Genomic DNA, 27,400 nt, shown 5'->3' with positions numbered 1-27,400 from the left:
ATACCGCAGACTAGTGGCTTACAACAACAGAAATTTGATTCTTGCAGTTCTGGAGTCTGAAAAGTCCAAGACCAAGGGGTCTGCTGAGAGCCGGCTTCCTGGCTCACAGGTGGCTGTCCCGCCCATGTCTTCACACGTGGACGGGCCGAGGGGGCTCTCTGGGGCCTCTTCTGCTGCTGCACCTCCTGCCCTAATCTCCTCCCGGAGGTTCCCCCTCCTAATGCCATCCCACTGGGGATGCACTTTTGAGACGCCTTCAGGGCAGGGAGGGGACACATTGAACCCGCAGCAGGTGCCATGGGCGTGGACTTCAAACTTGCCTCGCTGGGCGGCGAGTCCGGCTCATATTTGCAGACTTCCGTGTGACATGTTGACAGTGCTGAGCAACGTTCGAGCAAGTGTTCCCATTAACAGTTGGAAGAGTAGAAACTCTGCCGTCAGCTGAAGTAAGACGGTTGGCACCAGGGGTTTGCAGCCTGGGCACGACTGACGTTCCTGCTGGTAACTCTTTCCCGTGGGCGCCGTCCTGTGTGCTGCACGGTGCCGGCCAGCGCCCGCCTCTGCCCACCCGGGTGCCGGAGGACACCCTCCCCGCTGCGATAACTAATGGAGCCAGACATTGCCCGATGCCCCCTTGAGGGGGAAACATCCTTGCCTGATGACTACTGTATTAGGTGCATAAGTGGGGGTTTTGTTTGTTGGTTTGTTCGTTTTTTAAAAGAAGAACCTATTAAAGCAGGGAATTTGGTTTTCAAGGTGATACATACAACTGCCTGGAGTCAGCGGGTTCTTACTATTCGGATGATGCCTCATCCTTAGGTGTGCTTTTGTCCGGCACCGCGACACGTATAGGTTAGAGTTGCAGATAAAGAATTAATACTCTAGATGCGTTTCCCACGCGTCCTTTCTTACCCACACGGATGCCAGAGCGAGATCACGCTACCGTACGTTTTATGGTCTTGTCCGAGTTCGTAGTCGAGCTGTACTATTACGGGCTTCGGTTCCACTCTTACGTGGGCCGGACGTCCAACACATAAGGCGAGAAACCTAACCGACTCCATCCTGGGGACTGTGGCTCCCTTCGTGGAAGCAGGTGGTGCGGCGCGGGGCGGGACGGAGGGGCAGGCGGGTCCGGTTCTGAAGTCACAAAACTCAAAAGCTGCTCCTTCCTGTCTTCTCCAGGCAAAGGCAGCTCAAGCATCTCATCCGACGTGAGTTCAAGTACAGATCACACGCCGACCCAAGCCCAGAAGAATGTGGCTACCAGTGAAGGTAGGCATCTGGTCTTCATTATCTCTCTCCCTGTGTCCACGGCGCAGGCTATTTTTGGAAGACAAATAAAATGTGTGAGTCTCAGTTCTGTTCTACTGAGTGGGAGCAGATGAGATTCTTAAAGATGAGGAGGCAAAGGGTTTCCCAAGTTTCTTTTTTGGTGGTTGTGCTGTTGTTATCTGATAAAGGGTTTTGGTAGGTTGCAAGGGCTGTTATTTGGTGGAAATGCAATAGGCTGACTTTTGGGGGGTTTTCAGGAGGTTACCGTCCTGTGCCTCAGTGTGCAAAACACTATGATCGTAAAATTCCTGTGCTTCACTAGAGGTTCCTGCAGGAGCTTTCGAAGCAGGCACACTCGGGATTCAGGGTTTTGACGACGGGCAGGTCACGGTCATGTGATTTGTAGAACTTGAAGTAGCCAATTTGGGGGGGTAGGAAGCGAAGTCTGTTTGATTATTTAAAGAATACGTGGAAAACCCTGCTTCTCAGGACAAAGGTCGGCTCTGCTGAGATTCCTGATATAGAGTTTCACTCCGTGTCGTAATACAGGTTGGAATTACTTGCTGTGCCTACCGTCCAGAAGCCTCCGTGTTATTACTCGTCGGCGTGCGGACGTCACCGTTCCTTGCGGTAGTTGTTTGCTGGAACGTTGACCCAGTTGTGGAATCAGTCGTTTTTATTTTCACGGGAAACGCAATTAAGGGAGTTCTTTCCTGAAAAAAGAGCTCCTTTTAAGTGAATTGCTGAATGCGGGTCCAGCGTAAGACCTCGACCCGGGTCCCGTGGGGGCCCCAGTGGGAGGTGTGCGCGGATTCTCGTGACACCGTGCAGAGCCCGTGGCTCAGAGCGTGCAGCGTGCAGGGTGCGTGTGGAGGGACGTGTCCAAGCTCTGTGTGCTCCGTGGTGGCAACGCAGGGACGCGTACCCGGGACGCGACGTTGGCCATCTCGGTGCGTGGTGGCCCTTGATCTGCGTGGCCGCGTGCCCATGAGTGAGGAGGGCCCTGCCGTGTGTGTCTCCTCTCTGGACATTCTTGGGGGGTGTCAAGCAGACTTTCACAACTGGGTTAGATTCCCCGGGGCTTCCTGCCCTGGCGTGGTTTTGCCAGCATTGTAAGGCGAACAGATTGGGTCTTCCCCTCCGTGCTGCGAAGGCCCCGATCGGAATCCAACCTTAATTTTCTGCCTGTTAATTCCAACTTGAGCACCAGGTCATTCTTGAAATTCAGTTCTGGTGATGTGCAAGTCGGGTAAATGGATTCTAGACGTCTGCTTTTGAGGCCTCCTTCCTAGGAGGGCAAGTCCCTTCGCTGTAACTTAGTTACGAAGCTCTCATCAGAGATCTGTGGTTTTGGGGGGCGAACGCTTCTTTCCACCATGATTCTGGTCACTCTGGTCATAGTCACAGTTCAGCTAATTCGAGTGGCTGTGGAAATAGAACGCTAAAAGCGCGTTAAATAATCCCTCTGCATTTCCCTCTCCAGACTGAAGTCCTCATATGATTGTCTTTTCCTTCTCAAAACCAGAAAATACAAAACCGTGTGGGCCGAGTTGCAGGGTTGGGAGGGGACTGTGGGCTTCATGCACCGCAGGGATTTAAAATTTTCATTTTGTTCTGCTTTTCCTTAGGAAGATTCTTTCGATGAAAGGCTCAGCCAGTGTTTTATACATTTTTGTCACAATGCATTTTCTAGCATTCTAGAAAAATGGGAAAATACGATGTTCATGTGAAACAGAAATTTAATAACCGGGCTAAATAACAGGGGATTTTTTTTTTCCGACTCTTAAATGGAAGAACCGCATCTCTGTGAGCGAGGCAATCTATATTTTTGCGTGTCTGCAAAAGTCAGCGTCTTTGACTGTTTGTATGTATGAATCCGGTTTGCTACTGTTTTTTAAATCAATGGAACTAAAAAATATTTCTTAAATGAGTTAGGTGTGGGTTTTACTTCCATGAGATTGTGTCTGTGGGGTGTTGGCTGCGGAGCGGTCTCGGTAGCCGCCCGGCTTTCGGGGGGCGAGCAGCCAGCGCTCGGCTTGTCGCCGCACAGGTGCCGGGTCTGGTGGGCCCGTGAGGGGACGGGAAGGCCCTTGTGCCCTGGAGCCAGCTGAGGACCCGTGAGCGCTCGTGTCCCTGTGCGTCCGGAACTGTGGGACCTCGGGGGTTAAGCGATGGTCCCAGATGAGTGACGGGCTCTCCAGAAGCGGGTGGACCACCGTGGCTTCCTCGGGCTCCTTGACCCTCCTCGGAGGGCTCCTCACCCCTGAACCCGCAGCACCCCCTTGGAGAAACGCAGGCTGAGCCACGCGGGTTTCCAAAGACCAGCGACAGGGAGAGGAGGGTGCTGGGGCCAGCGGGCTGGGCACGTCGGGGTGGCCGCGACCTCCTCCCTGCTGCGGGTGGGGCCCCCGGGGAAGCAGCTGCGTGCCCGGCCGTGGGGTGTCCTGCTGCGGGGGCCCCAGGCCCACAGTGGGGTCGTGCAAGCCTTCCTGGGATCCCTGGGCCGCGGGTGTTGAGTGGCAGTGCCCGGCACGGCCCGCAGACGTGCAGTGACCTGCTCCTGGAGGGGCCGCGCCACCTCTGGGGAAGCCCTGGCTGTTGGGCCTCTGGAGGCAGGGGCCCCAGGGCCTGAGGGCGTCGCCAGCGTCCCTGCACCAGGACAGCTCACAGCCTGGTGCGGGGTCCATGCTCCCCGGGGACCTCCGGAGCACCCCTGCACCACGACAGCTCACAGCCCGGTGCAGGGTCCATGCTCCCCGGGGACCTCCGGAGCACCCCTGCACCATGACAACTCACAGCCCGGTGCGGGGTCCATGCTCCCCGGGGACCTCCGGAGCACCCCTGCACCATGACAACTCACAGCCCGGTGTGCTGTCCGTCGGGGGATCCATGCTCTAGGGACCTCCGGAGGGCCCAAGGGGGTGCACCCGCTGGTTTCTCAGAACCTTTTCTTTTTAAGCTTTTCCTGGAGAGTCTGCAGCCTCTGCTTGGACATCAAGTTCTCAGCAACCACGCCTGATTGATGGCCAAGGCCTCAGTGACACTTACGGCATCTAATGAGCGTAAGGACTTAGGCCCCTGCTGTCGTCCTGGTGGCCCCACTCATCGACTTTGGGTCCTAAGGCTGTCCCCTAGGCCTGGTGGGCACAGCTGGCGATACGGTTTGGTTTCAATCCAACGGACGATGGGATTTTCGTACCTAAGTGGCAGCGTCCCATTCCAACCCCATTCCAGAGTCCCGTGCCAAAGCTTCATGCATCTTCCTTTTGTGAGCCCTGAAGCCACACCTCTTTTAAGGCGTTGGCAGCTCTGGTTGCAGAGCAGAGGTAGGCTTTTAAGGCATTCCCCTTGATAAATGGTAGACGCTCTCTTTAAAGCCCATTATACGTCTTGTGACAGTTTAAGTTCCTGATTTCCTGACACTGTAGGGGGTTTGGGTTCAAGTGCAGAAAGCTGGAAACATTCCATTTTTTCCCAACGAAATCTGCATTCCGGCGTCGTAAGCCACAGCTTAATTCTTTCCAGTTGTGTCGCTCTTCTTTCTGTTATGCTTTTTTTTTTTTCAGTCTTTCTCATCCACGGGGTGTTGAAGGAACGGCCTTTGACCTTCCGCTATGAAAGTCACGTCCAGCCCGTGGTTAGAACGTTGCACACGGCAGCCAGCCCGAAACAGAGTCCGTTGGGTTGGGTTGGGTCATGAGGCCGCTTCCTAGAAATCGTAAGCTCAGCCTGGCCTTCGTCTTTCTGAGAACAGGGTTATGAGGATGTGGCTTGACTGGTGGCATCTCAACAACTCCGGCTTCTCTTGGGCCTGGGGAAGGTGACGCAGTTGGTTCAGAGGCCAAATGTAACTGGCTGCTGAGGAGTCCGCTCCATCCAGCTGCTCTTTAAACATATTCAGGTTCAGATTCTGAACCCACTGACAGCACAATTTATAGGTGTGATGGCTTATAAATGCCGTTATCAAGCGGGCCAAATATGGAATCATAGGATTTTTAGAGCTACAAAGGCCTTGGCAACTTTTCTGACCTAATACGCTCGTTTTACAAAGAAGTCCCTGCGGGCACAGAGAAATAAAGAGATTTGCTCAATATTACACACCTAATAAATTGCCGAGCCGGAGTTTGACACCGTGTTGTTTCAGCGAGCGATGGTCAATTCGGGGGGGAAAATGCATAACCTTTGAAAAAAGTCGTTGCCTTCTAAGTGGGAGCCACTTAATGCTGTCGTGTCCCTCTGGTTGCTCGCTGCCTGTTTTGAGCCGGTTGCAGAGCGGAGGTAGGCTGTTCGGGAGAGTTTAAGGTGAGAAACACTGGGTTCAAACAGAAAAAAGTACTTTCAACGGGAGGAGAGGATCTACTTCGACTGGTAAAAGGTTCTCAACCCACTTACACAGGTCAGCTTCTCACCTGGAGATGGCAACACTGCTTTTAAGTTAGCCCGTGATTATAAAAATAGCCTTTTCATAAATGGGTTTAATACCGTTTTGGGAAATCTCCCATTTAATTAACTCCCTGAAGGAAATCGACTTTAAAATGTTTCATTTGAGCCACGAGTGAAATGAGTTGACACGTAAAGGATTCCTTCCACCGTACCTAAAATCACCACTTTATTTATACAGTCGTGGGTTAACATGTTTTCAGGGCCCAAATTAGACCAATTCCAAAGGGAGGTATCTTGAAAATGCCCAGGAATCGGGCTTTGTTTTGTTCTCTTTGTCTTCCGTATATTATTTTCATTCTGCCTCTCGAACAAAATTCAGTGAGTCACTCGGGAAGGGAAAGATGATGCTTTTAATTCAAGGTAGATGTCATTTCCCTAAACAAAAGCCTTTCGACCATCCAGCGAATTCCACACACATTTTTGGGATACCTATTATTTCACGCTGCTCCTCGCGCTCTCGTGAGGATTATTCATTCAGCTGTTCCGTTGTCACATTGGTCTTGCGAAGACGTGTAGGTGTTTCACTTGGCAGATGACAATAGGGAGACTGGGAAAGCATCAACGTGGCCCAGAGTCCTGGAAGATCAGCAAAAGGCAAAGATGGTTATGAGCTCTGAATTCCGAGTAAGATTTTTTTTTTCCTGATGCTTGTTTTGTAATTGTCGTTAGAACTACTAAGAATTTCACGCTAATCATGCTTATAAATATTTATATCAAAATATATTTCAGGAGCCCTTACGAGAAGTACCTTTTGAAAAGCCAATCCATAATTGTGTTTAGATTGTCAGTATTACACATGGAAGTGTGGTCTATGTATAATCTAGACATTTACTTTTTATTTTTTTATTTTTTTTATTTTTCCCTTTCTCTTTTTTATATATATTTATTTTTTATTGGTGTTCAATTTGCCAACATATAGAATAACACCCAGTGCTCATCCCGTCAAGTGCCCCCCTCAGTGCCCGTCACCCAGTCACCCCCACCCCCCGCCCACCTCCCCTTCCACCACCCCTAGTTCGTTTCCCAGAATTCTTAGTTATTGAAAGCAAAAGTCGATATTCCAAGCTGCCTTTTTTACTGAACCGTTGAAGGGTTAGTTTGCTGGTTTTCACAACTGTGTCCTTAATACGCTGCGTCAGACAGACTCAGGGTTTTAAATTGATATTTAAATTAATCATGATATGGGTTCTCTAGTGCGCGTACTCTAGAAGTAGTGATGGTTACATCACTCCTGTTACTTTAAGACTGAGCCAAGCGGTGATTCTTTAACTGGAAACGCACACAGGTGGGAGAGACCGATCGTAGAGCGTGTGCCCGGGGAGACCGGAATTATGCCTCCAAGCCGTCCTTCACCATCAAATGCACCTCAGTCCACGACAGAAGAGAATAAAAACATACAACGTAGGAAGAGGAATAAAAAGTAAAGAAGTGGAGCTAGTAAATGGCACAGAAAAAAGCCTCTTTAAAAACAGCGACAAAGTGACATCTATTCAAACTGGAAGGGTGGTGGAGGGAGGTCACGGGCGGGAGAGATGCCAAAATCAGAAATGGAAATGTGCTGTCGGGAGCTTTGACCCAGTCTGTGAAGAAGGTGATGACCGATTATTATAAAGATTCGTTTGCCTTCGGAAATTAAGTTTCAAACATAACTATTGCCGAAAACTTTGGGATCATTTAGGAGAACCGTACAAGGCTTTAACTGTTGAGGCTTAATGTGTTTTGGTAATTAAATTAACAAGTCACCGCTTCACGACCAAGTTTCTAACTACTGCCTAATTCTAAGTTAGGTGACTTTTGAAAAACCGCACCAATTATATTGGGTGATTTGAGCATATTATAGATTCAATGTGCCCAATTTAATAAAGAAGTCAAATTTACATCTGAGGATTAGTTTAAGCAGTGGAAAACTCATCAGCTTGGTCTCCACAAAATTGTCTCATAAGCCTAAAAATGTGTAATGAAACCCTAAATACCATCTCAGACTCAAGAACTAAGTTTAATTTCTTAAGGGAATTATCTTCCAAAATGAATCATCCAGAATGGCAGAAATGTCTTTTAATAGTCTCAGAAGGAAATTAGGTTTCTGTGTGTGAGTGTGTGAGTGCGTGTTCCAAGGTATCTTAAAGTAATACTTGACTGAGGCACCCAGAGCCCGTCAGTGCCTTTAAGGAGAGGAGTTAGGAGAGAAAACACTCGGCCTTTAGCGTTCTCGTCCCGAGTGTAAAATCATTCGATGCTTTTCTCTCACCTCCATTCTGTCATTTGCCATAGACGCTCAATACGTAATCGATATATTTCATTCTGGTTCATCTAAACACAACTAAGTGTACTTGCGGTGAGGGCTGGGATCATTTCTAAGGTATCAGTGACCCAATAAGTTAATTCAACGGAAATGTAGTAACGGGCGTGATCTGGGTGCAGATACATTTGCTTAGGCCGCGTGGGGAGACCACAGGGCGTAGCCAGTCACAGGTTGGCAGCACAGAGAATGGCTCCTTTCCCACATGTGCTTTCTTCTCCTTGAAGAACTTTCAGAACTATTTTGGGTGTCCCTTAATGGATTTAGGTGGGGCATCCGTCATTCTGTCGCCTTAAGCAGGCATCTTTCACCGTGTTGCCGTGAGCTCTTCGGCTCCCACAGAATCTGGTTTCGTGGCGGGATCCTCTGCCGCCAGGACCGTAGCAGCGGCGGGGGCTGGGGGCGAGCACTGCGCGTCAGGCCGGTAGCGATGCGGGGGGCACGAGACTGTCCTGACACCTGGTCTCGACAGGTGCCCTGGTTGGGGGAACTAGGGAGAGAGTCCTGGGAAGGGCGTCACGGCAGCCGGGCCTTGGCTGCCCCCCCCCCCCCCCCCGTGTGGGCAGAGGCGGGAAGGTGGGCGGCTGTGTGGAGGCCGGAAGGCTCCATCGGGGTCCCCGTGGGGAGAGAGGGGGGCTTCTGAAGAAGCCGCTCCCCGACAGCATCGATACATTCACACAGAGCTTTGCGCCTCTGGTCTCCCACTACAATAGTCGGTTACCGGGGGCTGCACATTCTTTGTACTGCGTCCGGGACGGATAGGCCCGCACTCTGTGACCCTCTATACCCACCGCCTTTCTTTGGGTTACTGGGAGGGTTTTACGCTAAAAGGCTGGCTCCGGAGCTCATCGAAGGCAGACGGGCATAGGGAAGGGGTTTGGGACCAACATCTTAGGAAGAATAACCTGATATTGGAAATATTTGCCCTTTACGGTCATGGACACAGTCTGACCTTAAAATCAGGTCAACACGTCTGTTTACTTCCTCTTTGAGTAGGAAATAACTTCCTGAGGATAAACTCACTTCCTCAGGAAGTCCCAGGCTTCCCAAGGTGGTTGGGCTGATTAGTAAATAATGAGAGAAAAGCCCTTGAGCTCTCAGTGTGTTCCTTTAGATTCCATATATTTAAAAACGTAGAGAATCCCCATTACGGAGGGAATAATATACAAGTAATTGAGATATTACTTGTGATCATTAAGAGGTGATTGAGGAATTGTTATCAGGAAGCAGAGAGCAGTACAGTTTGTCATAGTAAGTGTAACTGGGAAGCTTTAGTGGTTTATGACTCTGCTCCCGTCCACGATGGGGCACCTCCTGCCACCGCCTGCCACCTGCTACGCTGGAGGACGTCTGTTCTTCAAACAGCTGCGTGTGTGTGGGCTTCACAAAACCAGATTGCTCTGCACTGGGGAGAGATTCTGAGCTGTACAGGAAGGAGACGCAGCAGGTATCTGGGAGATTGAAGAAGGAGATTAGATGGGAAGAAGAGATGGTGGAACTGGGGGGATGTTCTTTTTTTCTTTTCTTTTTTTTTTTTTTAAGTAGACCCCATGTCCAGCATGAGCCCAACATGAGGCTTGAACTCTCAACCCTGAGATCAAGGATTGGATGCTCACCTGTCTGAGCGACTCGGGTATCCCTGGGAGATGTTCTCACATCATGGGTGGTAGTGGCTTCCCAGAGGACACTTTCCTGTGTCCCTAAAAATCCTTAGTTGATCTTTACTAAACTCACAAAGGGCTTGGAGGGAGGGGATTTCCTATAGAAATCAGGGAAGGGCTGAATTTTGAGACTGTCCACTTATGCAGAGACAGCAAAGCCAACTGATGAAAAGTCCATCAGTTAACACTTCCTCACTATTGCAGTTTGCACAAATGGAAGCATTCTATTATGCTTATATTGTGTTGTGTGCGATGATATTCTAGATAACATATTCACTTTCACAATTTATATTAACTTTTTTTATAAATGTATTTTTTATTGGTGTTCAATTTGCCAACATATAGAATAACACCCAGTGCTCATCCCGTCAAGTGCCCCCCTCAGTGCCCGTCACCCAGTCACCCCCACCCCCCGCCCTCCTCCCCTTCCACCACCCCTAGTTCATTTCCCAGAGTTAGGAGTCTCTCATGCTCTGTCTCCCTCTCTGATATTTCCCTCTCATTTATATATACACTGGAATATTCCTCAGCCAGTAGAAACGACAAATACCCATCATTTGCTTTGACGTGGATGGAACTGGAGGGTATGATGCTGAGTGAAATAAGTCAATCGGAGAAGGACAAGCATTATATGTTCTCATTCATTTGGGGAATATAAATAATAGTGAAAGGGAATAAAGGGGAAAGGAGGAAAAATAACTTTTGTTTTTTAAGTCTGATTACCAACTCACATTGTTCCCATTATCGATAATTATTATTCTCTTCTTGATGCTTGATTTTTCACAACTTCTTTTAGGGAAAACCTTAAAGCATCTCATTTGTCCTTCCAGCACTGTCCTTCAGACTATTAAAACACCCCCGATTTCTGGCCTCAGAAGAATGTTGCAGGTCCATTTGCTTTTGTTGTTCCTGCCCAAGATATGGAATCAGTCATGCCCAATGGGATTTTTTGTTAGTGGGGTAACGTTTCAAGATGTAAATATGGGAATAAAGCAAAGGATTCCTGCTGCTATGGACTCACTTTTGATAAAGTTGGACCTGGAGGACGTATATTTTTAAGGTACCAGTACACATTGATTTTATCGATTTATAATATTGTGTGTTATACATCCTTGTACTATGCTTATACTCAAATGATATGAGATTTCACTTGCCACTAAGACTTTCTTCTATTCAGCAACCAAAGATGTAACTGAAGTTGGGCCCTCTCCATCAGATCTTCAAAAGTGCCCGGACATGCCGGATGGGAGCAGTGACGAGCAATAGGCTACAGCTCCGTCAAGGTAGCCGCTGCGTGAGTTACGTGCTTGCTTTCCACCGATAACTCCATAGGGTCACTCCTGCAGTTGCTTGACTCCTTCAAGGAAGGAACTGTGTTGTATCCCCCTTTGTATGCCAAGTGACTACCACAGTGATTGCCATTCAATAAACATTTGAAAAATGTTCATTAAGTGAATGAATGGATTCTTATTCAGATTCTAAAAAAGGAAGAGCCCCCTAGATTGATTTTCCCACTTATGGTCACGAAGACTGTGACATCGAAAGCTGGGCAAATCCAAGGCAATATACGAGAGATACAGTTAATTTTTAGAAAAAAGAATAACGCCATGCCTTAGGAAAACGAAGCAAATCATAGGACTGTTAGCCATTGATTTGCTTTTAGTTGTCTTTTGTGTTACGGGAACAAACAACTTCTCTAAGCAGCATAGACACGTCAGAAGGAGGAAGATATTTGGAACAGAAGATATCTCTGGTTTCTACGTTTTCATTTGTTTCAACATTTTTAAGCCAAAAGAAAGTTTGTTGTCTATTGAATGTTAGCTCTCTAAATAACCAGTTTCTATCAGAAAATTTTTTAACACCTAAGATCACTAAATGAGATAAACTTAGAAATACAGAGCTGTAGAGCTGTTTGGCCTCGGTACATCAATTTTAAGGGCAGAGGAAAACTATTCTCTACCCCTAGCCAATTTAATTTTATTAAACCTCTTTTTAATCTTTTTAAACCTCAATACATTGAATCATTTCAATTCTTCACTTACTGATATCTCAAAGTATCAAATTAGAGCCTGTGGTTCTTTAACTGATGAAACTAGAGAAGTAAGTTTCATTTTATTGGCATAAAGTACGGCTAGATTGGCCAGTTAATAAATGTGTTCAGGGTTTTTTTTTTTTTTTTTTTTTTTTGAGGGGGGTGGTGGTTCACTGACTTGTTATGAAGAAATGTTACGGAATGCTTTCCTAAAGAAGAAAATAATGTTGTTTTTTCCCCTTTTAAAAACGCATTATCCTAGAACCAACCTTGACCTCAGATTGTCTTTTGCAAACTATATTCTATTTTGTAGAAAGTGGGAAACTGTAAAGTTCATGTTTTGTTTAGCTGGGTTGGAACCGATCAGTACAGAGATTAGGGAATGATCTCATTCAATCTCAGAGATCTACAAAGAGCTAAATTCTGGTAATGGGTGCATTTGGAAAATGAAGTAGGAGGTTGAACCCTGCATTTAATATGAATGAGAAGGGGAATCAAAAAACTGTGCGACAAAAAAATGCTCCTACTCTTTTTTTTTTTTTTTTTACTCCCCATTTATGGGTGATACAAGTTACTTACCCTTAATTTTCTTCTCTGCAAACCAGGAATAATAATATTCTCTACTTCATGTGTTGGTTATGAGGAGTAAATTCAAAAACTATATGCGGTGTGACTCCCTGTGTGTATTATCTGGTCTCGTTTCAGCAGCTTACTCACAGCCACTCGCTGTGAGTTCTGTATCTGACCTTGTCCAGGGACAGGAAGACGTTATATGGAAAAAATCACCCTTAAATGAATTCACCATAATTGCAGTGGAAATCCCAGTAAGATTTTAATTTTGAAACTTGACCAAACTCTACTTTCTTTACCTGGAAGGATAAATCCAGCGTCTCTAAGTACCTACCATATGTGGACACTGAATTCAGTTCAACGACACGTCTGACGTTATGTATGTTGAGTTACTTATGTGTGTTGAACTCATTTGTTGAGTGAATACATGTACGTATGAGGACATCCAGAAAAATGTTGGAATCGAGTAATGAGAGTAACATTTCCTAGCGTCATGAAAATGTATCATACATTTATTAATACTTAAGCGTGGCGTGGTGGGGCTTGGTGGAATGGAACAGGGTTCAGGGTGGAGCTAGTCGTACGTGGGAATTTAGGGTATGATAAAGGTGGCGTCCTGCGTGGGCAGGGAGAGAAGCCGTGTCAACACATCCTAACAGGAAAATCAGCCTCTGATTTTAGAGAAAAGGAACAGGGACAACCTAATGCGTTCCCGATGCCAAAGTAAATTCTGGACGGATGAAAGATTTCAATGTTCAGATTAAACGTAGATGAATTGTTTTACCATCTCAAGGTAGAAGAGCCTCTTAAAGTGTGGAAACAGAAGTCGTCTAAAGCTAGAGAAGGCCACCTGCGCGTGTGGGCAAGTGCGGCCAGAGGAGGGAGGAACATCTTTCCGTTGTCAAATATGTTTGGCTTTTCAGTGAGCAAGATTCAGCACCCCTCGCTTTTTATTGCTGGACTTCTCGAGGCTGTTGATGTGTTAGTGTATGTTGTTAATTTTCAAGTAGTAGATTTTATTTCACAACCTTTTTTTTTTTTTTTTTTTAATCCTTAACAACCTGGAAATGTGATACGTGTGAATCAAGAGCCTTACAATATGGGTACACGCTTCGGCCTAGGGATTTCACACTAGGAAATCTCCGTAAAAATCTGCATTTTAATTGGAGATTAATTTGAATTTCTGAATTTTTATAATGTAAAAACCTTGGTAAAATATTTCATGGAGACATTTATGTGTCAAAGGCCTGCTTAGGTATTAAAAACATATTCAGTGTTTCCTGATACGGGAAAATAGCTAAGAGAAATGCATAGTGTGAGGCATTTCCTAGGAAATCCACAAATAGCATTATACTTGAAGAGGAGAAAGACCGAGAGGACATGTTTCAGGGTGTCACGAATGATTATCACTGAGTGAATTATAGATTATTTTTATTTTGTGTGTTTTCCAATATTGTGTAACTTCCCGTGGCACAGAGGTAATTAACAAGCTTGTTCTTTAAAACAAAACAAAACAAAACAAAAAACAAAACAAAAAACAAAAACAAGCTGGTTCTTTTATAAGAGCCGAAAACGTCTCTTTTGCTAGTTGCTTTTGGAATTTGGTTGAATGTGATATGACAAAAGTTTCAATTATTTGATTTTTTTCATGATTAAGATTTACGGATAAAAATGGACCTTGCTGTTTCTTATCCCCGTTACCTCAATATGTATTCAGCACCCAGCAGGGCAATGATTGCTTGCTTTCATGGTTTGCTTTATAATCAATTTTAAAAGACTTTTCCTAAACTTCAGAACTTGAAACTTAAAACTTCTTTCCATTAGTTGAATGTATTTCCGAGACAATTTTTCTCTTTTCTATCATTTATGGAGTGAGGTATATCCAATATCTTGCATATATTCTGATTCATTCTGTATTCATTTACTCAGTGATGTTTTCACTCCCCAAAGTATACAGAATGCCAGGTGCTGTGGCTGGGGAATGAGAACTCCTTGGTGAGCCAAATAGACACAGATCTGACCTTCTGGAATTTTTTGTCTTACGAGGACACAAATATTATAGAAAAATAAATCATAAAAATAAATCATTAAAAATAAATTATATTCTAAGAATGCCTAGAAGTAAAAATTTAAGCCAAAGCCTGAATGATGGCCAGGAATTAGCAAGGTAAAGATGTAGGTGAACACTGGGAAGGTGTGATGGCAGGTGAGTGGAGTCCTGGTCATCTACAATTGTATAACAAATAACCCTAAAACAATGCATAAGTTTCCTGTTGCTGCTGTAACAAAGTACCACTAATTTAGCAGATTCATGTAACAGAAATCTATTACCTCATAGTTCTGAAGGTCAGAGGCTCCAAATGAGTCTCCAGTGACTATAATCGAGGTGTTGGTGTGGCTGTTTCTCTGGAAGCTCCGGGGGAGAATCCATTCCTTGCTTTTTTCGGTCTTGGCTCACGGTCCCTCCATCATCCGAGCCAGCACCGTAACATTTCCGAATCTCTCTCTCCCTCTGACTCTGATCCTCTGTTTTCCTCCTGGAAGGATTACTTTGCATCTACCCAGATATTCCAGAATAATCCCACCATCTCAAGATCTGTAACTTATTCACATCTACAAAGTCCCTGTTATTATGTAGTAACTCCAAGTTTCTCGGGAGTAGGACATGGATGTCTTTGGGGAAGCGTTATTTTGCCTTTGACATTTATTTACTTGAAACACCAACCATTTTATTATATGTCACATTTTTTTTTCCAATGCAAAACTTGGGTGGGGTTTGGCTGTAATTCTTCTGTTCCGTGTAGCGTGGGCTGAGGTCACTGGTGGTATTTTGTTGGTGGATAGGCTGGTCTATAAGGGCAACAGTGTGTGTTTGCACCTTGCCTAGGATGGCTTGGCTATCAGTTGGAGAGTCTACAGGTGTCCTCTCTAGCAGGACGGTTTCAGAGCATCCGGACTCCTTACATGGTTGCTTAGGGTTCCAGAAAGAGTATTTCAAGAGACAGGAAGTGGAAGGGGAGGTGGGTGGGGAGATGGGGTAACTGGGTGATGGCATTAAGGAGGGCACTTGATGGAGTGAGTACTGGGTGTTACGTGTAATTGATGAATCCCTAAATTCTACCTCTGAAACTGATAATATATTTCTTACATTTAATTTAAATTAAAAACATTTTTTTAATAAAGAGAGAGAGACAGGAATTGGAAGCTGCCAGTTTCTTAAGGCCTGGATTCAGAAGTTAACACCTCTTCGCTTCTGCCCTATTGTATCGGTCACATCATCGTGGAGCCACCGAGATCTGAGGGTGGGGACCTTGACTCCACCATGTCATGTGCGCACGTTGATATATTTGCAGCTACTTTTAATCAATACGGTGGATGGGTAGTGGCACAAGATCCCACGAAGAGGGATGAAGCGTGAGAAAGTCTTAGGGCTTCTCTGAACAAGGGCTTGTGTGTATGTGTAACCTAATGACAGAGGAGAGGTGACTGGATGAGTAGGACCTTGTAGACCACATCAGGTTTGGGTTCATTCTAAGTAAGGAGGAGCCCCCGAGGACTTTGAGCAGGGACAGATCCTGGCTGTGGGCGGTGGGGGAAGCCCATGAGAGGTCAGTCGTGGCCGCCTCGGAAATAACAGTACGTGGGACTAGTGTGGTTCAGACTCCTGTTCAGCCACAGCTCTCTCGTAGCGTATGGCCGAGGAGTGGGGTAGTGTGGTCAGTGACGTCCGTGAACTCTTTGTCGCTTTGAGGTCAATACAGAAATTGAGAATTAGAGAAATTGAGAAATTAGAATCCTTTGTGACCACCTGACGTGCCGTGGGACCCAGAGGGATGAGCATGGGCTTGAATTTGGTATGTCTGCTTTTTGTTTTTGCTTTTGACTTTTATTTTTTCTTTTCATTTTTGTCTCGTTTCAGTATTGATTTTGAATTTGAAACCTGAAAAAAATGCTGGTATTTTCCAACTATCTCACCCTTCCTGGATTGCTAGAACACATTTTATACCTTTCCTTTGTGTCTCTCTTGGGCGTCCTGGACCCTCCTCCTGGGACAGAAACACCTCCAACTACCTGTGCTGGATTTCTTAAGACTCATTTCGGTTTGCTCCTGTGACACGTGACTGCCGAGGGCTGGCACGGAGCTGTTCTGCGACGGTCTGCGGACGTCCCTGACACCACTGCTCTTTCATAGCATCTTGCCAGTATTTGTTTGTCATACTTGCATCTGAATTAAGTTTTCCCCAGTTGCATTAGCCATGTAAGACTCCTTGCTCACGGGGACAGGGGCCAATTTGTGGTTGGCAAATGCTAGAAAACATAGATTAAAGCAAGGAATCCTTTAAAAATTAATATGTGGGCTGTAAATGGTTTCATTAACTCAAAACATATTTATTTGTTTTCTAGTCCTTTGAAGTTTGGTCAAAACCTTCTGTTTGAGTATGTGGCTACTGATTGGAGTTCTGCAGTGTGTTTTCTTGCATGGGTCACGGAACAGCAGATCTTTTATAATTTTTGGTGTTGTTGCCTTTCAATTTGGTAGGATGAAATACACTTTTATTTTCTCAAAAGTAACAGATCTAGTAGAAAGAGGAGGACTACAATATGGAAATGTTAGGTCACGTACTTAATCAGAAAGCCACAGATTTTAAATTAGAAATAGTGCATTTTCATTATGGAAAAAGGAGCAAGATGCAGAAATGGCCCAGTTTTGCAAGTACCGAACGCATGGATGACACAGCCTTACATCTTGGCAGAGAGAACAGGTACGTGTGATGGTCTCTCGGCTCCTCAACTGTTCTGATTCTCATTCTGCTAATTAAGAGCAGTTGATACATTTAGATACTCTTTACTGATAGTTTTATATTTCAGAAACTAGAAAAAGTAATGATGAGAAAGCAAATAAAGTCTTAAAAAATCAATTTTAGTATATGTGCTGCCGAAGCGAGCACAAATAAAAAAATCAAAAATGAAATTTTGATTGTATAATCGACACCATCTCCCATGAGCAGAAATCAGAGCCAGTGTGAATGGATCTCTTTTGAGCTCAGAATTTAAAGCCTGTGTGAAGTGGATCAAGACAGGTGCAGAACCAAGGGGCAAGTCGTACCGAGTCTTCGGGATTACTGTGGTAGGAGGAGCATGGCCAGTGAGCTGGGATGGACAAGAATGAAAAGGCAGCAAAAGTGCACAAAGTCATGTTGTTGAGAGTCATGCAGGAAGGTGGAGTCGGGGGACGCTGGTGGCTCTTACACGTCTGCCTTGGGCTCAGGTCACCACGTCAGGGTTGTGGAATCGAGTCCCGTGTCAGGCTCCCTGCTCGGGGAGGGTCTGCCTCTCCCTCTGCCCCCCTCCCCACTTGTGCACGCTCGCTCTCTCCCTCCTTCTCAAAGAAGTAAATAAAATCTTCAAAAAAAAAAAAAAAAAAAAAAAGGAGGGATGGGAAGCCTGCCCAGGAAAGCATAAGGCAGTGCCAGACAGGGTATCGCTTAAGGGGAGATGGAGGGAGGGCAGGACACAGGGGCTGGATGGTTGTCGGAGCAGCAAGGGGCACAGCCCGTCACCCCGAGGGTGACCCCGCTGGGCCGGCCTCTGCGGCCTCTGCAGCCTTCCCTGCGTCGGCCCTGCTGAGGCGGCTGCGGGGTCAGAACCGTCTTGGGAGCGACAGGCAGAGAGCAGGAGTCCCGTGCTCGGCATGACAGGCCACTAAGGGTCTTGAACTAAAGCACCCTTTCCTGGCCGCCTCTGAGTGGGGCCGGGCCGTGTCATCGAAGGTCGCGGCCCCCCAAGCGGCGGGTATCAAAGTCTCCAAAACGAATGCAGGTCAGTGCTGCCGCCGCCGTCGCAGCTCCGCGGCCTGAAGGACGGGCACCTTGAACGTCGTCGGCCGTCCGTGTAGACCGGGCCTCTGCTCCCACAGCCGGTCCAGCCGGCTTCGTTGGCTCGGCCACACCCGTGGACCAGCAGCTCGGGGCTGAGGCCGGGGCCGGGGCCAGGCCACGCGGGAGGCCGAGGGGTCCAGCCGGCAGCAGGCGGGCGCAGCGCAGCGCCCAGCCCGGACACGCAGCCTGCGGTGGAGACCGACCCGCGGGGTGCTGCGGCTCTGCTTGATGCCTGCTTATGGCCCGGGGAGGCCGAGGAGGTCGGGGCCGCACAGGCTTCACGGAGGAGCCCGAGTGGGCCGCGGGCCTGGCGTGACAGGGAGCGGGAGCCAGCAGGTGTGGGGGGAGCCTCGCCTCGGGAGGGCACCCGGGACCGGGGCGCTCCGGGAGCTCGCTAGAGGTGGGGGCTTCCAGGCTCCCCCAGACCTGCATTTCCACAGGTTATCTGGGTGCCGCGCAGGTAGGCTGACATTTAGGACCTTTACTGTAGGGTGCGTCTAGGTCGGCGCCCTGTGCACCCAGTGGCGCGGGGGGTGGGCATCGTGGTCCCTGTCGGGCTGACTTTAAACCACACCCCACGGGCAACCGTGACCTGTTGCAAAATCCTAGCAGCTTAGCAAGTAGTTGGTTCACCTGGGCCTTGAAGGTTATCGGTCTGCAGATCAAGCTGCACCGAGGTTCCCGAAATCGCATTTCTACGGTATTTACGGAAAGGGGAATTCCAGCATTTGTGATGCTAGAAAATAGACCCAGAATGAAGCCACTCCTCTGGCGCTCTCCTTCACGTGCCCCGAGCCTTGCAGTGGCGTCGAGCTGCGTAGACCCCGGGGTGGCCTCCCCACCCCATCAGCGTCCGAAAATGAGCTGTCAGCGCGACCGTCTCAGGAAGGAGTGCTATTTGGTGTTTCGATCACGTCTGGAGGGACTTTCCGATGAGTGATGATCGGGAGAGCTTGTATGACCGGTGGTGTTCGTCTCTGGCACCGTGATTCATTCTTGAGTTTCCAACTTGTGGACCCCGTCCTGCTGCTTTGTGTTCGGAACTGTCTCTGGGACTGAGCTGGGGCTCGAGACTCAGACAGGCCTGGCCTCAAAACGGGGCTTCGTAATTTATTGGACCTCAGCAAAGCTCGGCCTCTCATTCGAAAACCATGAAGATCACAATGCTTATGCCTCAAGTTACTGCGAGCATCAGAGTGTAATCTGTGTCAAGACGGCTACGTCACGGGCTCCACGTGGGATGTGCTTAAGGCACCGCTGCCGTCGCTCATCCTGAGGTACGGACCCGTGTCTGCTGCCGTCGGCCAGGACGGCCCACGCTCGCACCCAGGGTCCGGGAGCGGAGGGCAGACAGCGGCTGCAGCGCCGGCGGGCTCCCCTGTGCCTGCTGCCCCTGCCCGGCTCCGTCGTGCCTGCCGCGCCCCCTCCAGCCCCGGGCCTGCTGTCCCATTGGCTGCTCCTTGCCTCCGTGTCTCCCCTCCTGGCAGCAGAGGGGCCCACCCTCCTTCAGGATGGCCTCATTCTAGTTTTACCTGCGTGGGCACTGCCTCCAAACAGGGCCACGCGCTGGGGTAACGGGGCCTGGGACTTCACAGCATCTCTGTGGTGGCCTCACGGTGACGCATCACGAGGCTTGGGGGCCAGTCTGCTTCCTCCGTCCTGGGTCTTCCCCATGACGCCAGGCTGCGCAGCCTTTGTCATTCACGGGGAGCTGCAGCGTCCGGCCCGCGGGAGCAGGAGCAGTCGAGGCGGGATGCTACGGCGGCACAGCTGGCCCTGGCTGAGGCCCTGCGGCCCGAGCTCGCCGACGCACGCCAGCAGTCAGGCCGCGGGGGGCCTCCCGCCCCAGGGCCGCCACCCGCTGGCCTTTTGCTTCTGGAAATCCATAACCTGTTTCTCTAGGTTCCCAGCAAATGCACTACATGTTCATGTTTTAGGGGCTTCTTGAAGCGAGCCGGTGTCCCCAAACCTTTCCCTGGGACTGAGATTCTGCCGCGAGGTGCCTCCGAGGCAGAGGGTGCGTGTGGGGCAGGGCCCTGCACACCTGGCTCCTCCTTCCAGACTTGAATCTCCTCTTCTCCTTCGCTGAGTGAGCCTGGGAGGCCGAGAGAGGCAGGCGGTTGTGGTTGCATGGGAATTCCTTTACAGGGAAGCAGAGGGAGTAGAGGTAAGGGGTAAGGGTCCCACTCAGGCCCTCACTGCCATTTTGATTACGGGATTCGCTTTACATACAGAGAGCCCAGACGTTTGGTTCAGCGATACTATGTCCTTGGGAGGGCGCTTCTGGATGAGGTGAACGCGTGAATTAGTGGACCAGGAAACAAATGGCCCTTCCCAGTGCGGGTGGCCTTGTCCAATCCGTAAGAGGCCGGCAGAGAAGAAAAGGCTGGGTGGGAAAGGGTTGTCCGTCTGCCGGCCTGTCTTTGAGCTGGGGTGTCAGCCCCTCTTGCCTTTGGGTAACGGCTCAGACTTGCGCTAGAACTTACGGCATCAGCTCTCCCGGTCCGCAGGCCTCCTGGCTCAGACTGGGACCACACCACCACCCTGGTGGGGCTCCAGCTTGCTGACTGCAGGTCTTGGGACTTTTCAGCCTCTGTAATCATGTGAGCTCATTTTTTAAAATAATAAATCTGTTCTTACATATTATCTCCTGTTCGGTTTCCCCGGCGAACCCCGACTATGTATTAGGCGATGTGACATCCAGCCTATTTGGGGATCCAGGGAGATTTTGAAAGAGCAGTGCTTTCTGACACATGATTTCAGTAATCTTAGCAGTTAAAATAATTGGTATTTTCTTTAGCTGAGAGATCCCAGAGCTGTTCTCCCCACCCCGAGCCTGGTGATCTCTTCCTGTTTCTCCCAGCTGCTTTTATCTCCCAGTGTATGGAAAAATTCACACACATTTGACTTTTTATGTGTTTCTGCATTGCTTTCTGGTTGTTACGAAAAGAAAAATGACACTTGCTCAAACCCATGTTGAAGGCGGCCGGGGCATATAATCCCTCGGGGTGCCACACGCAATGGGCTTTGGTGCCCACAAGCCCCCGAGAGTCAGAGATTTCCGGGCTCGTGCACCTGTTCCACTCAAACTCTAGTGAAAGGGTCTTTCCTTGCACTTGTTTTCTGGTCCGGAGGAGCTTGGAGTGGCTGGAAGGATCAGGAACTTGGGGCTGTGAAGCCCGCTCTTCCTTACCTAAACCCAAACCCTCAAGCGGTAGGAGAGCTACCAAGGCCTTTCAGTAGGTTCTAAATTCGAGGAAATTTGGTTTGTTCTCAACCCAGCTGATGTCACGGAGCAAACCAGGCTAACCTTCGTAGCCCTGGAGCGAGACAGACCCTGACAGGCTTCCGTGTGGAAAGTGGGGAAGGTGTGGAAGGGGAGACGCGGGATCCGAATCAGTCCTCCACTGATGTTCACAGTGTCCCGTTCTCCTACATCCTTCTGTCTCACAATGACCAATTGCCAGCCTGTTCAATTGATTTTGATTTTATTTAAGAAAAAGAACCGTGGCATCTCCCTTTCGAAAATTCAGTGCAAAACTCTGAGTACTTTTTTTGCCTTTCTTCTTCTGACCGGAGAACCATTTTTGCTCATCTCAATTATAATTTGTTTAACAGATTTCATTTGCTTTTCCCCACTTAATACATGAACCCTTTTATGTGTTTAACTGTTATTTGTTTAAGAGGGTCTGCAATGAATAATGCAATGAACAGCCAAATGTTTCACGTAATAATTTTTTATGAACCATACAAAGACAGCTTGAGTTGTATAAATCTAAACGAACTCACTAGCAGCCAGGGTCCCAGTCCTCAGGCTTCCTCATGGAGCTGCTTCTCTTTCTGTACGTTTGAATTATTAATCTATCCCACCTCATCTTTCCTCCTGTTGCAAAATTTTCGAGAAAGGAACCAGCTAAACCTTGCTAGAGATTTGCATGAATTTTAATTTTTAAGAACCAACAAATTCAGCCAAGAATCACCTCGTCTTCTGTATCCTACTTGCATTTCGTAAGTTAGAACCTTATGTTAAAAAGAAAAAAAAGCCCAAAGAGCAAAAACATACAACGCATGCTGGCTTCCCCACCTGAAATGGAGATGTACAGGAAGGTCTGGGGTGGAGAAGCTGATTTTGGGTGGAACAATATGCCGAAACCCTCACTGTCTTTCCTTTTACTTTCTTTACCTCTAGTATTGCTGCCAAGGTTGGAAAGGCAGGTGGATGAAGGTTTAATTTCTTTGAAATATTAAGTAAGGAACTTTGAACCTGCTTGACTTCCCCAGATCAGGCAAGAATTGGAGGGTGAGCTCAGAGAGTTTGAAGGAAGCATTTGTTTGTCTACAATACAGGGTTGATGTCGATGAAGACTGGTTTGGTCAAGGAAGAGGAACTAGTTCTTGCATGAGCAGCTGGTGTCATGCGCTTTGAGTGTCTGTTGATGGGGAACAGGGATCATCTGTGAGTGAATGTAGAGGTGACGACTTGAGTTTGATCTGAGGCCGTGTCAAGTTCTAGCAAATAGAAGAATTTCGTCCAAATTAGTCATTGGATGCGTGTCTGACTCAATGTATTCATCCATTATAAAACCAAAAGAAATGACTTTTGAATTAAACATTGTTTTGACAACTTATACTTTAATTCATTCAAAGGAATGGTGAGTGTGTCAGGCCATAATAACTTGCCTCGAATTTCCCTTTTCAAATCCATCCTCACCGATATTTTGCTATTTATGCTGATGATTTGGAGTAAGAGTTAAAGAAGAGTCTTATTATTGCCCTTATATGGGAAATGATATAACATCTATGTTAAATGGCGATGACTCCTTCTTTCCTTCCATATCGAGAGAGAGAAAGAGAGAGAGAGAGAGAGTTTATTTAACACTTTTGCCTACTTGAGTAATGCTTCGTTTCTAAGCAAACACACCATTCGTCTTGCATGACTTCAGTTTGAAATTTACTTTAGGAGACTGGATTTCAGCACATCACAGACGAGCAAGAAGCTGAAGCCCTACTGAGACATGCTGCTTTAGCAGAATGAATGCGTCTTCGAGATGCTCCTTATTCGATGGGTTTTACATCTAGAGAATCTAGTATCCTTATGAGGAAATAAGTCCGTTTCCCCACTCACCTGAAATTGGAGACAAACTGACACACAGGTGTGCTCTGGTCACAGTGCTGTCACCGCTGGATGGGCCCGAGCAATGGCAGAGCTAAAGGTACCGGAAGCGAACAAGTTCGGGACAAATCTGCACACTCCGGAGGTTTTATACTTGCCTTGTTCCTGTCCCAGCTGGGGAGCTGACCCGCTCTGATCATCAGCGGTTTTCATGGACAAAGTGATAGACCAGATTTTGGAAAGTAATTTTCCATTTTTGTGGTGGTGGCGGTGGTGCTTTTTCATGAAGCCCAACTGTGTATTCATTAGTTACACCCTTATATCGGTTGACGTCTTCATCTGGTGGCTGAGTTCCATATGAAAGCTGTCTCAGGTTTTCTTATATATTTTTAACCTCTTTTTTTTCTTTCTTTCTTTTTTTTTTTTTTTTGAGATACGATTGACACATAACATTATGATGGTTTTAGGGATACAACACATGACTTGAAATGTTATATATTGTGAAATGTTCAGCAGAATAAGTCTAGTTAACATCAGTCACCTTATAGTTACAAAAAATTATTTTTCTTGTGATTGAGAGCTTTTAAGAGTTACTCTTCTAGCAACCCGCAACCATGCGGTACTGCATTATTAGCTGTGGTCACCATGCTGTACCTTATATCCCGCGACTCATTTTACAACTGGAGGTTCATATCTCTTGACCCTCTTCACCCATTTCACCATTGTTATTTTTTTTTTCATTTCACCATTGTTAAATTGTTTTTAAAAAGTATCTTAAAAAAAAAGTATCTTTATCACTCTTAGTCTCTTTTGTAACAGGCTTACTTGGGTCAATTCTATATGAAACTTTACAGATTGAAAGTTCTGTCCAATAACAAAATAACTTGGCTGCGTTGTTCACTTGAAAATGACAACATAATTGCTTAGCCTTCCTTTCAAACACGGAATTTTGGCTTGTTTAGAGCTTGTTCTCTGTTCTAACAATCACCCACTGCGATTACTTCATTCATTTGTATTTCTAAGAAACTTTAAAACTCTGGGAGGCATTGAGGTTTAATGGGTGTGGGCAGAGGTGGGAGGAAGAGACATGTCAGAAACCACGGTTAACCCACTAACTTGTTGGGTAATGTAGGAAATTCAACCTCCCGAACACTCCGTCGCCTGGTTTGCAGAGTGAGGATGGTGTACGTGCCTCCCATCTTCTACTGCAGGAGGCACCAGTTTGGTAGGTCGTGAAGGACTTGCAGAAAGCTCTTTCTTTTTGAGCATTTGTATAGTGCTCAGGGAGTCACTACTTTGAGTCTGGAATTACTCTCGTTACTTCCAGTTGATCCTTTGGGTACTCAGGTAAGGTAGCTTTGTTATGACCCCCATTTTTCAGATGAAGAAACTGAGTCAGAGAGGTTAAGGAGCTTGCCTGAGGTTATACCTCTGGTAAGTGGTCAACTTATGAATTGAACCCAGACAGTCTGGCTCCAGAGTGAAGAACTTGAAACAATGCCAGGAAATGATTTTCACCAAGTTTAGCTGGAACCGGGCTTGAAAACTGTCTCAAATGCTGCTTCTATGGCTATGGCAGGAGCTGAATAGATACTCCTACATTAATGGAAATTAGACATTCTCCTTGGCTGATCTTATCCCTCAAAATCATTTTCAGCTGTTTCAGAGCCTTGGAATTGCTGGAAATGTTTAAACACCACATTGTTGATTTAGCTTATTTTGGTGTTTTGCAATCCCCCCTCCCGTTTTCTCTCTGCTTGACTGTTAATGGTGTGTTGCTATGTGATACTGATGGGTAACTGCTCCCCCCACATGTTGAGACACTATGGACTATGAGTCTCAGAGATGTAGACTGTGTCATGGTGCGCTCCGCTGGCGGTCCCAGGGGACGGCGTGACCAAGTCCTATTCCCCCCAGATCCCGGGAGCCAGGACCGGCCTGGTCGGCTGTAGAATTCACTGAGGTCTCGGATCCTATTTTGTGGCACTGGACTGGCCGGAGATAACGTGTCTTCAAATCTGTCTGTTGGTCCAAATCACAAAACCACCCCAATTCAGTCCGGTCTTTGGATGTGAAGTGGCACCAGTCAAACTCTGACGCCAGCTCCGCGTGGGGACGTCCTACACTGCGTTGGACTGGACTAGCTTCAGGACGGGAGCAAGGTGACCCTGCCAAGAAGGCAGCTCCGATCTCTACGCGACCTTGCAATGCCAAGAGTGGTGCCAATCATTCACGTTTATTTCGTACTTAGAAGGAAGTGCCACAAATAACAGCAGCTGAGCTCCACAAATTCTTACGGTTTCGACAGATGATGCATTATTGTCCACATTCCCAGGGTGGGAAGTAAGACTCCGGAAAACCAGGGCAACAAGCGCTCTGCTGTGGACTTAACCCCAAGTCTCAGGGCCGAGCCTTCCGGCGGCCCCGTGAGGCCGCGTCTCCTGTGTTTCGTGCTCTTTCCCGATGCTGGGAGGCGACCGTCAGCTCTTCATGCTGTCTGAGGACATGGCACGTTCCGAGTACAGCTAGTAGAGCACAGCAGGTCTGGGCCCGGGAGGGACAGGCCACGGCTGCAAAGATGGGGCGGCGCGGAGCAGGTGCTGCCGACGAATCCAGGCCTCAAGAGGGCGAGGAACGCCGCTTGCTCTTTCCTGCCTCCTCCTTCCCGTGTTACTCACTAGGCAGCCACAAGAATCCTCGAGAGGAGAACACGTTTAATCACATATATTTTGTACCAGCGGTAGTAGAAGAGGAGGGGAGGCGCGCTGACATCATGGGAGGGCTTGGGCATCCCTGCGTGCTGTGGCAAGGCCGTATTTCTTCATCTTTGCCCCAGCCCGGGTACGCAGTCGTACCTACACTTTACAGATGAGTAAACTTAGGATCAGAAGTGGGAGTCCTGGGGATCCCGGGGGCTCAGCGGTGGAGCGTCTGCCCTCGGCGCAGGCCGTGACCCGGGGTCCTGGGATCCCGTCTCGGGCTCCCCCCAGGGAGCCTGCTTCTCCCTCGGCCTGGGTCTCTGCCTCTCTCTGCGTCTCTCTTGAATAAATGGATAAAATCTTAAAAAAACAATAGAAGGGGAAGTACTGTGCCTGAGCTCACAGCAGGGAGTGTCTGTGTCAGAATTTGAAACCAGAATGTCTGTTGTTTCTCACTTTCTGGGGCTGCCTCTCTAAAGCCTGGAGGTGAGCGGAGGCGCTGAAAATACCATCGTGCAGCAGCACTTCATAAACACTCGCCACCAGCACACATTTGAAATAAAAACCTTAATAAAGGAAACCCGGGCGTGCAGTGGGTGGAAGGAGCGGCCCCTTCCTGAGGCCTTCATTGTCCTACCACTACCTGCTGCTGAGTTCAGTTCGCCTTGGACATGTCAGGTATTGATGTGACTGTGATATACATTGAAGTGTGTCCTCACTGAGATTTAAGTCATCCAAGAATTGATGTCGGTTTTGTAGGATCTTCTGTGATTTCTTAAACACCGTGCCTTGGAGTTTTGCACGTGCGTGTGTTTGTTTTATTTGTTTTTTTACATCTGAATTGGGAATGAAGGCACTGGCCGGTCACGGAAGTCCACGTGTTTAAGTACAGGTGGAAGGACGTGTATAAAACCTTCCGAAATGTGGAGCGTGAAGAGATCTCTAACTAGACAAACATGAAAAAGCACCCAACTCTGGCTTTAGGCTTTCTATAAACGGTTTTCTCCTCCGGTAACATGGCCGTTTCTGCATTTTGAAATCTCTGGAACATTCCTGTGGTGATCATTTTTATCCTGTCTGAACTAAAGCTCAGTTTAACCGTTCAGTATTCACAGAGCCAAGTGGATCAGGCCCCAGGATGGCTCAAACCTGGCCAGTGGAAGTGGCCACATTCCTGCAAGATAAGGTCTCCATTACCAACTTCCACATGTATTTGTGTGAAGCTTATTTTTCCATTCGGGTTCTTGTAGCCACAGTAATTTTCCATGTGTCCATCCTCCAGCCAGATGCCCTGTTGAAGACTTCTGCTGAACGATAAACTCCAGCTGAAATGATCTTTTCTTCGGAAACTATGGAGAAATGACCACTTGAACTCAGACTCTGTAGCTGTTTTATTGTCTCAGACGGTGCTCATCCAAGCCCAGCCAGGTCA

General features: G+C 47.6%; 1 protein-coding gene and 2 long non-coding RNA genes across 5 annotated transcripts in view; 2 read left to right on the top strand and 1 right to left on the bottom strand.

Moving 5' to 3' along the window:
- The window catches only part of FBXL7 (F-box and leucine rich repeat protein 7), a 352,352-nt gene that overhangs the window by 85,246 nt on the left and 239,706 nt on the right, over positions 1-27,400 (top strand). For all 3 annotated transcript variants that reach the window (XM_077896402.1, XM_077896404.1, XM_077896403.1), the window contains exon 2: positions 1,183-1,272. In XM_077896402.1, coding sequence (XP_077752528.1) covers positions 1,183-1,272 — 90 coding nt within the window. The remainder of the gene's footprint in view (positions 1-1,182; positions 1,273-27,400) is intronic.
- The window catches only part of LOC144313085 (uncharacterized), a 55,339-nt gene continuing 33,809 nt past the window's right edge, over positions 5,871-27,400 (bottom strand). Inside the window, exon 4 of the long non-coding RNA XR_013378817.1 lies at positions 5,871-6,291. This is a non-coding gene — a long non-coding RNA (uncharacterized LOC144313085). The remainder of the gene's footprint in view (positions 6,292-27,400) is intronic.
- On the top strand, positions 8,790-11,120 carry LOC144313087 (uncharacterized). Its single transcript, XR_013378819.1, has 3 exons — positions 8,790-9,461; positions 10,506-10,735; positions 10,853-11,120. It is a non-coding gene; the product is annotated as an uncharacterized LOC144313087 (long non-coding RNA).

This window comes from Canis aureus, chromosome 4, assembly GCF_053574225.1.
Source record: "Canis aureus isolate CA01 chromosome 4, VMU_Caureus_v.1.0, whole genome shotgun sequence".
Taxonomy (NCBI): Eukaryota; Metazoa; Chordata; class Mammalia; order Carnivora; family Canidae; genus Canis; species Canis aureus.
The sequence above is the reverse complement of the archived record's forward strand: the minus strand, read 5'-3'. Positions and strand labels throughout refer to the sequence as shown.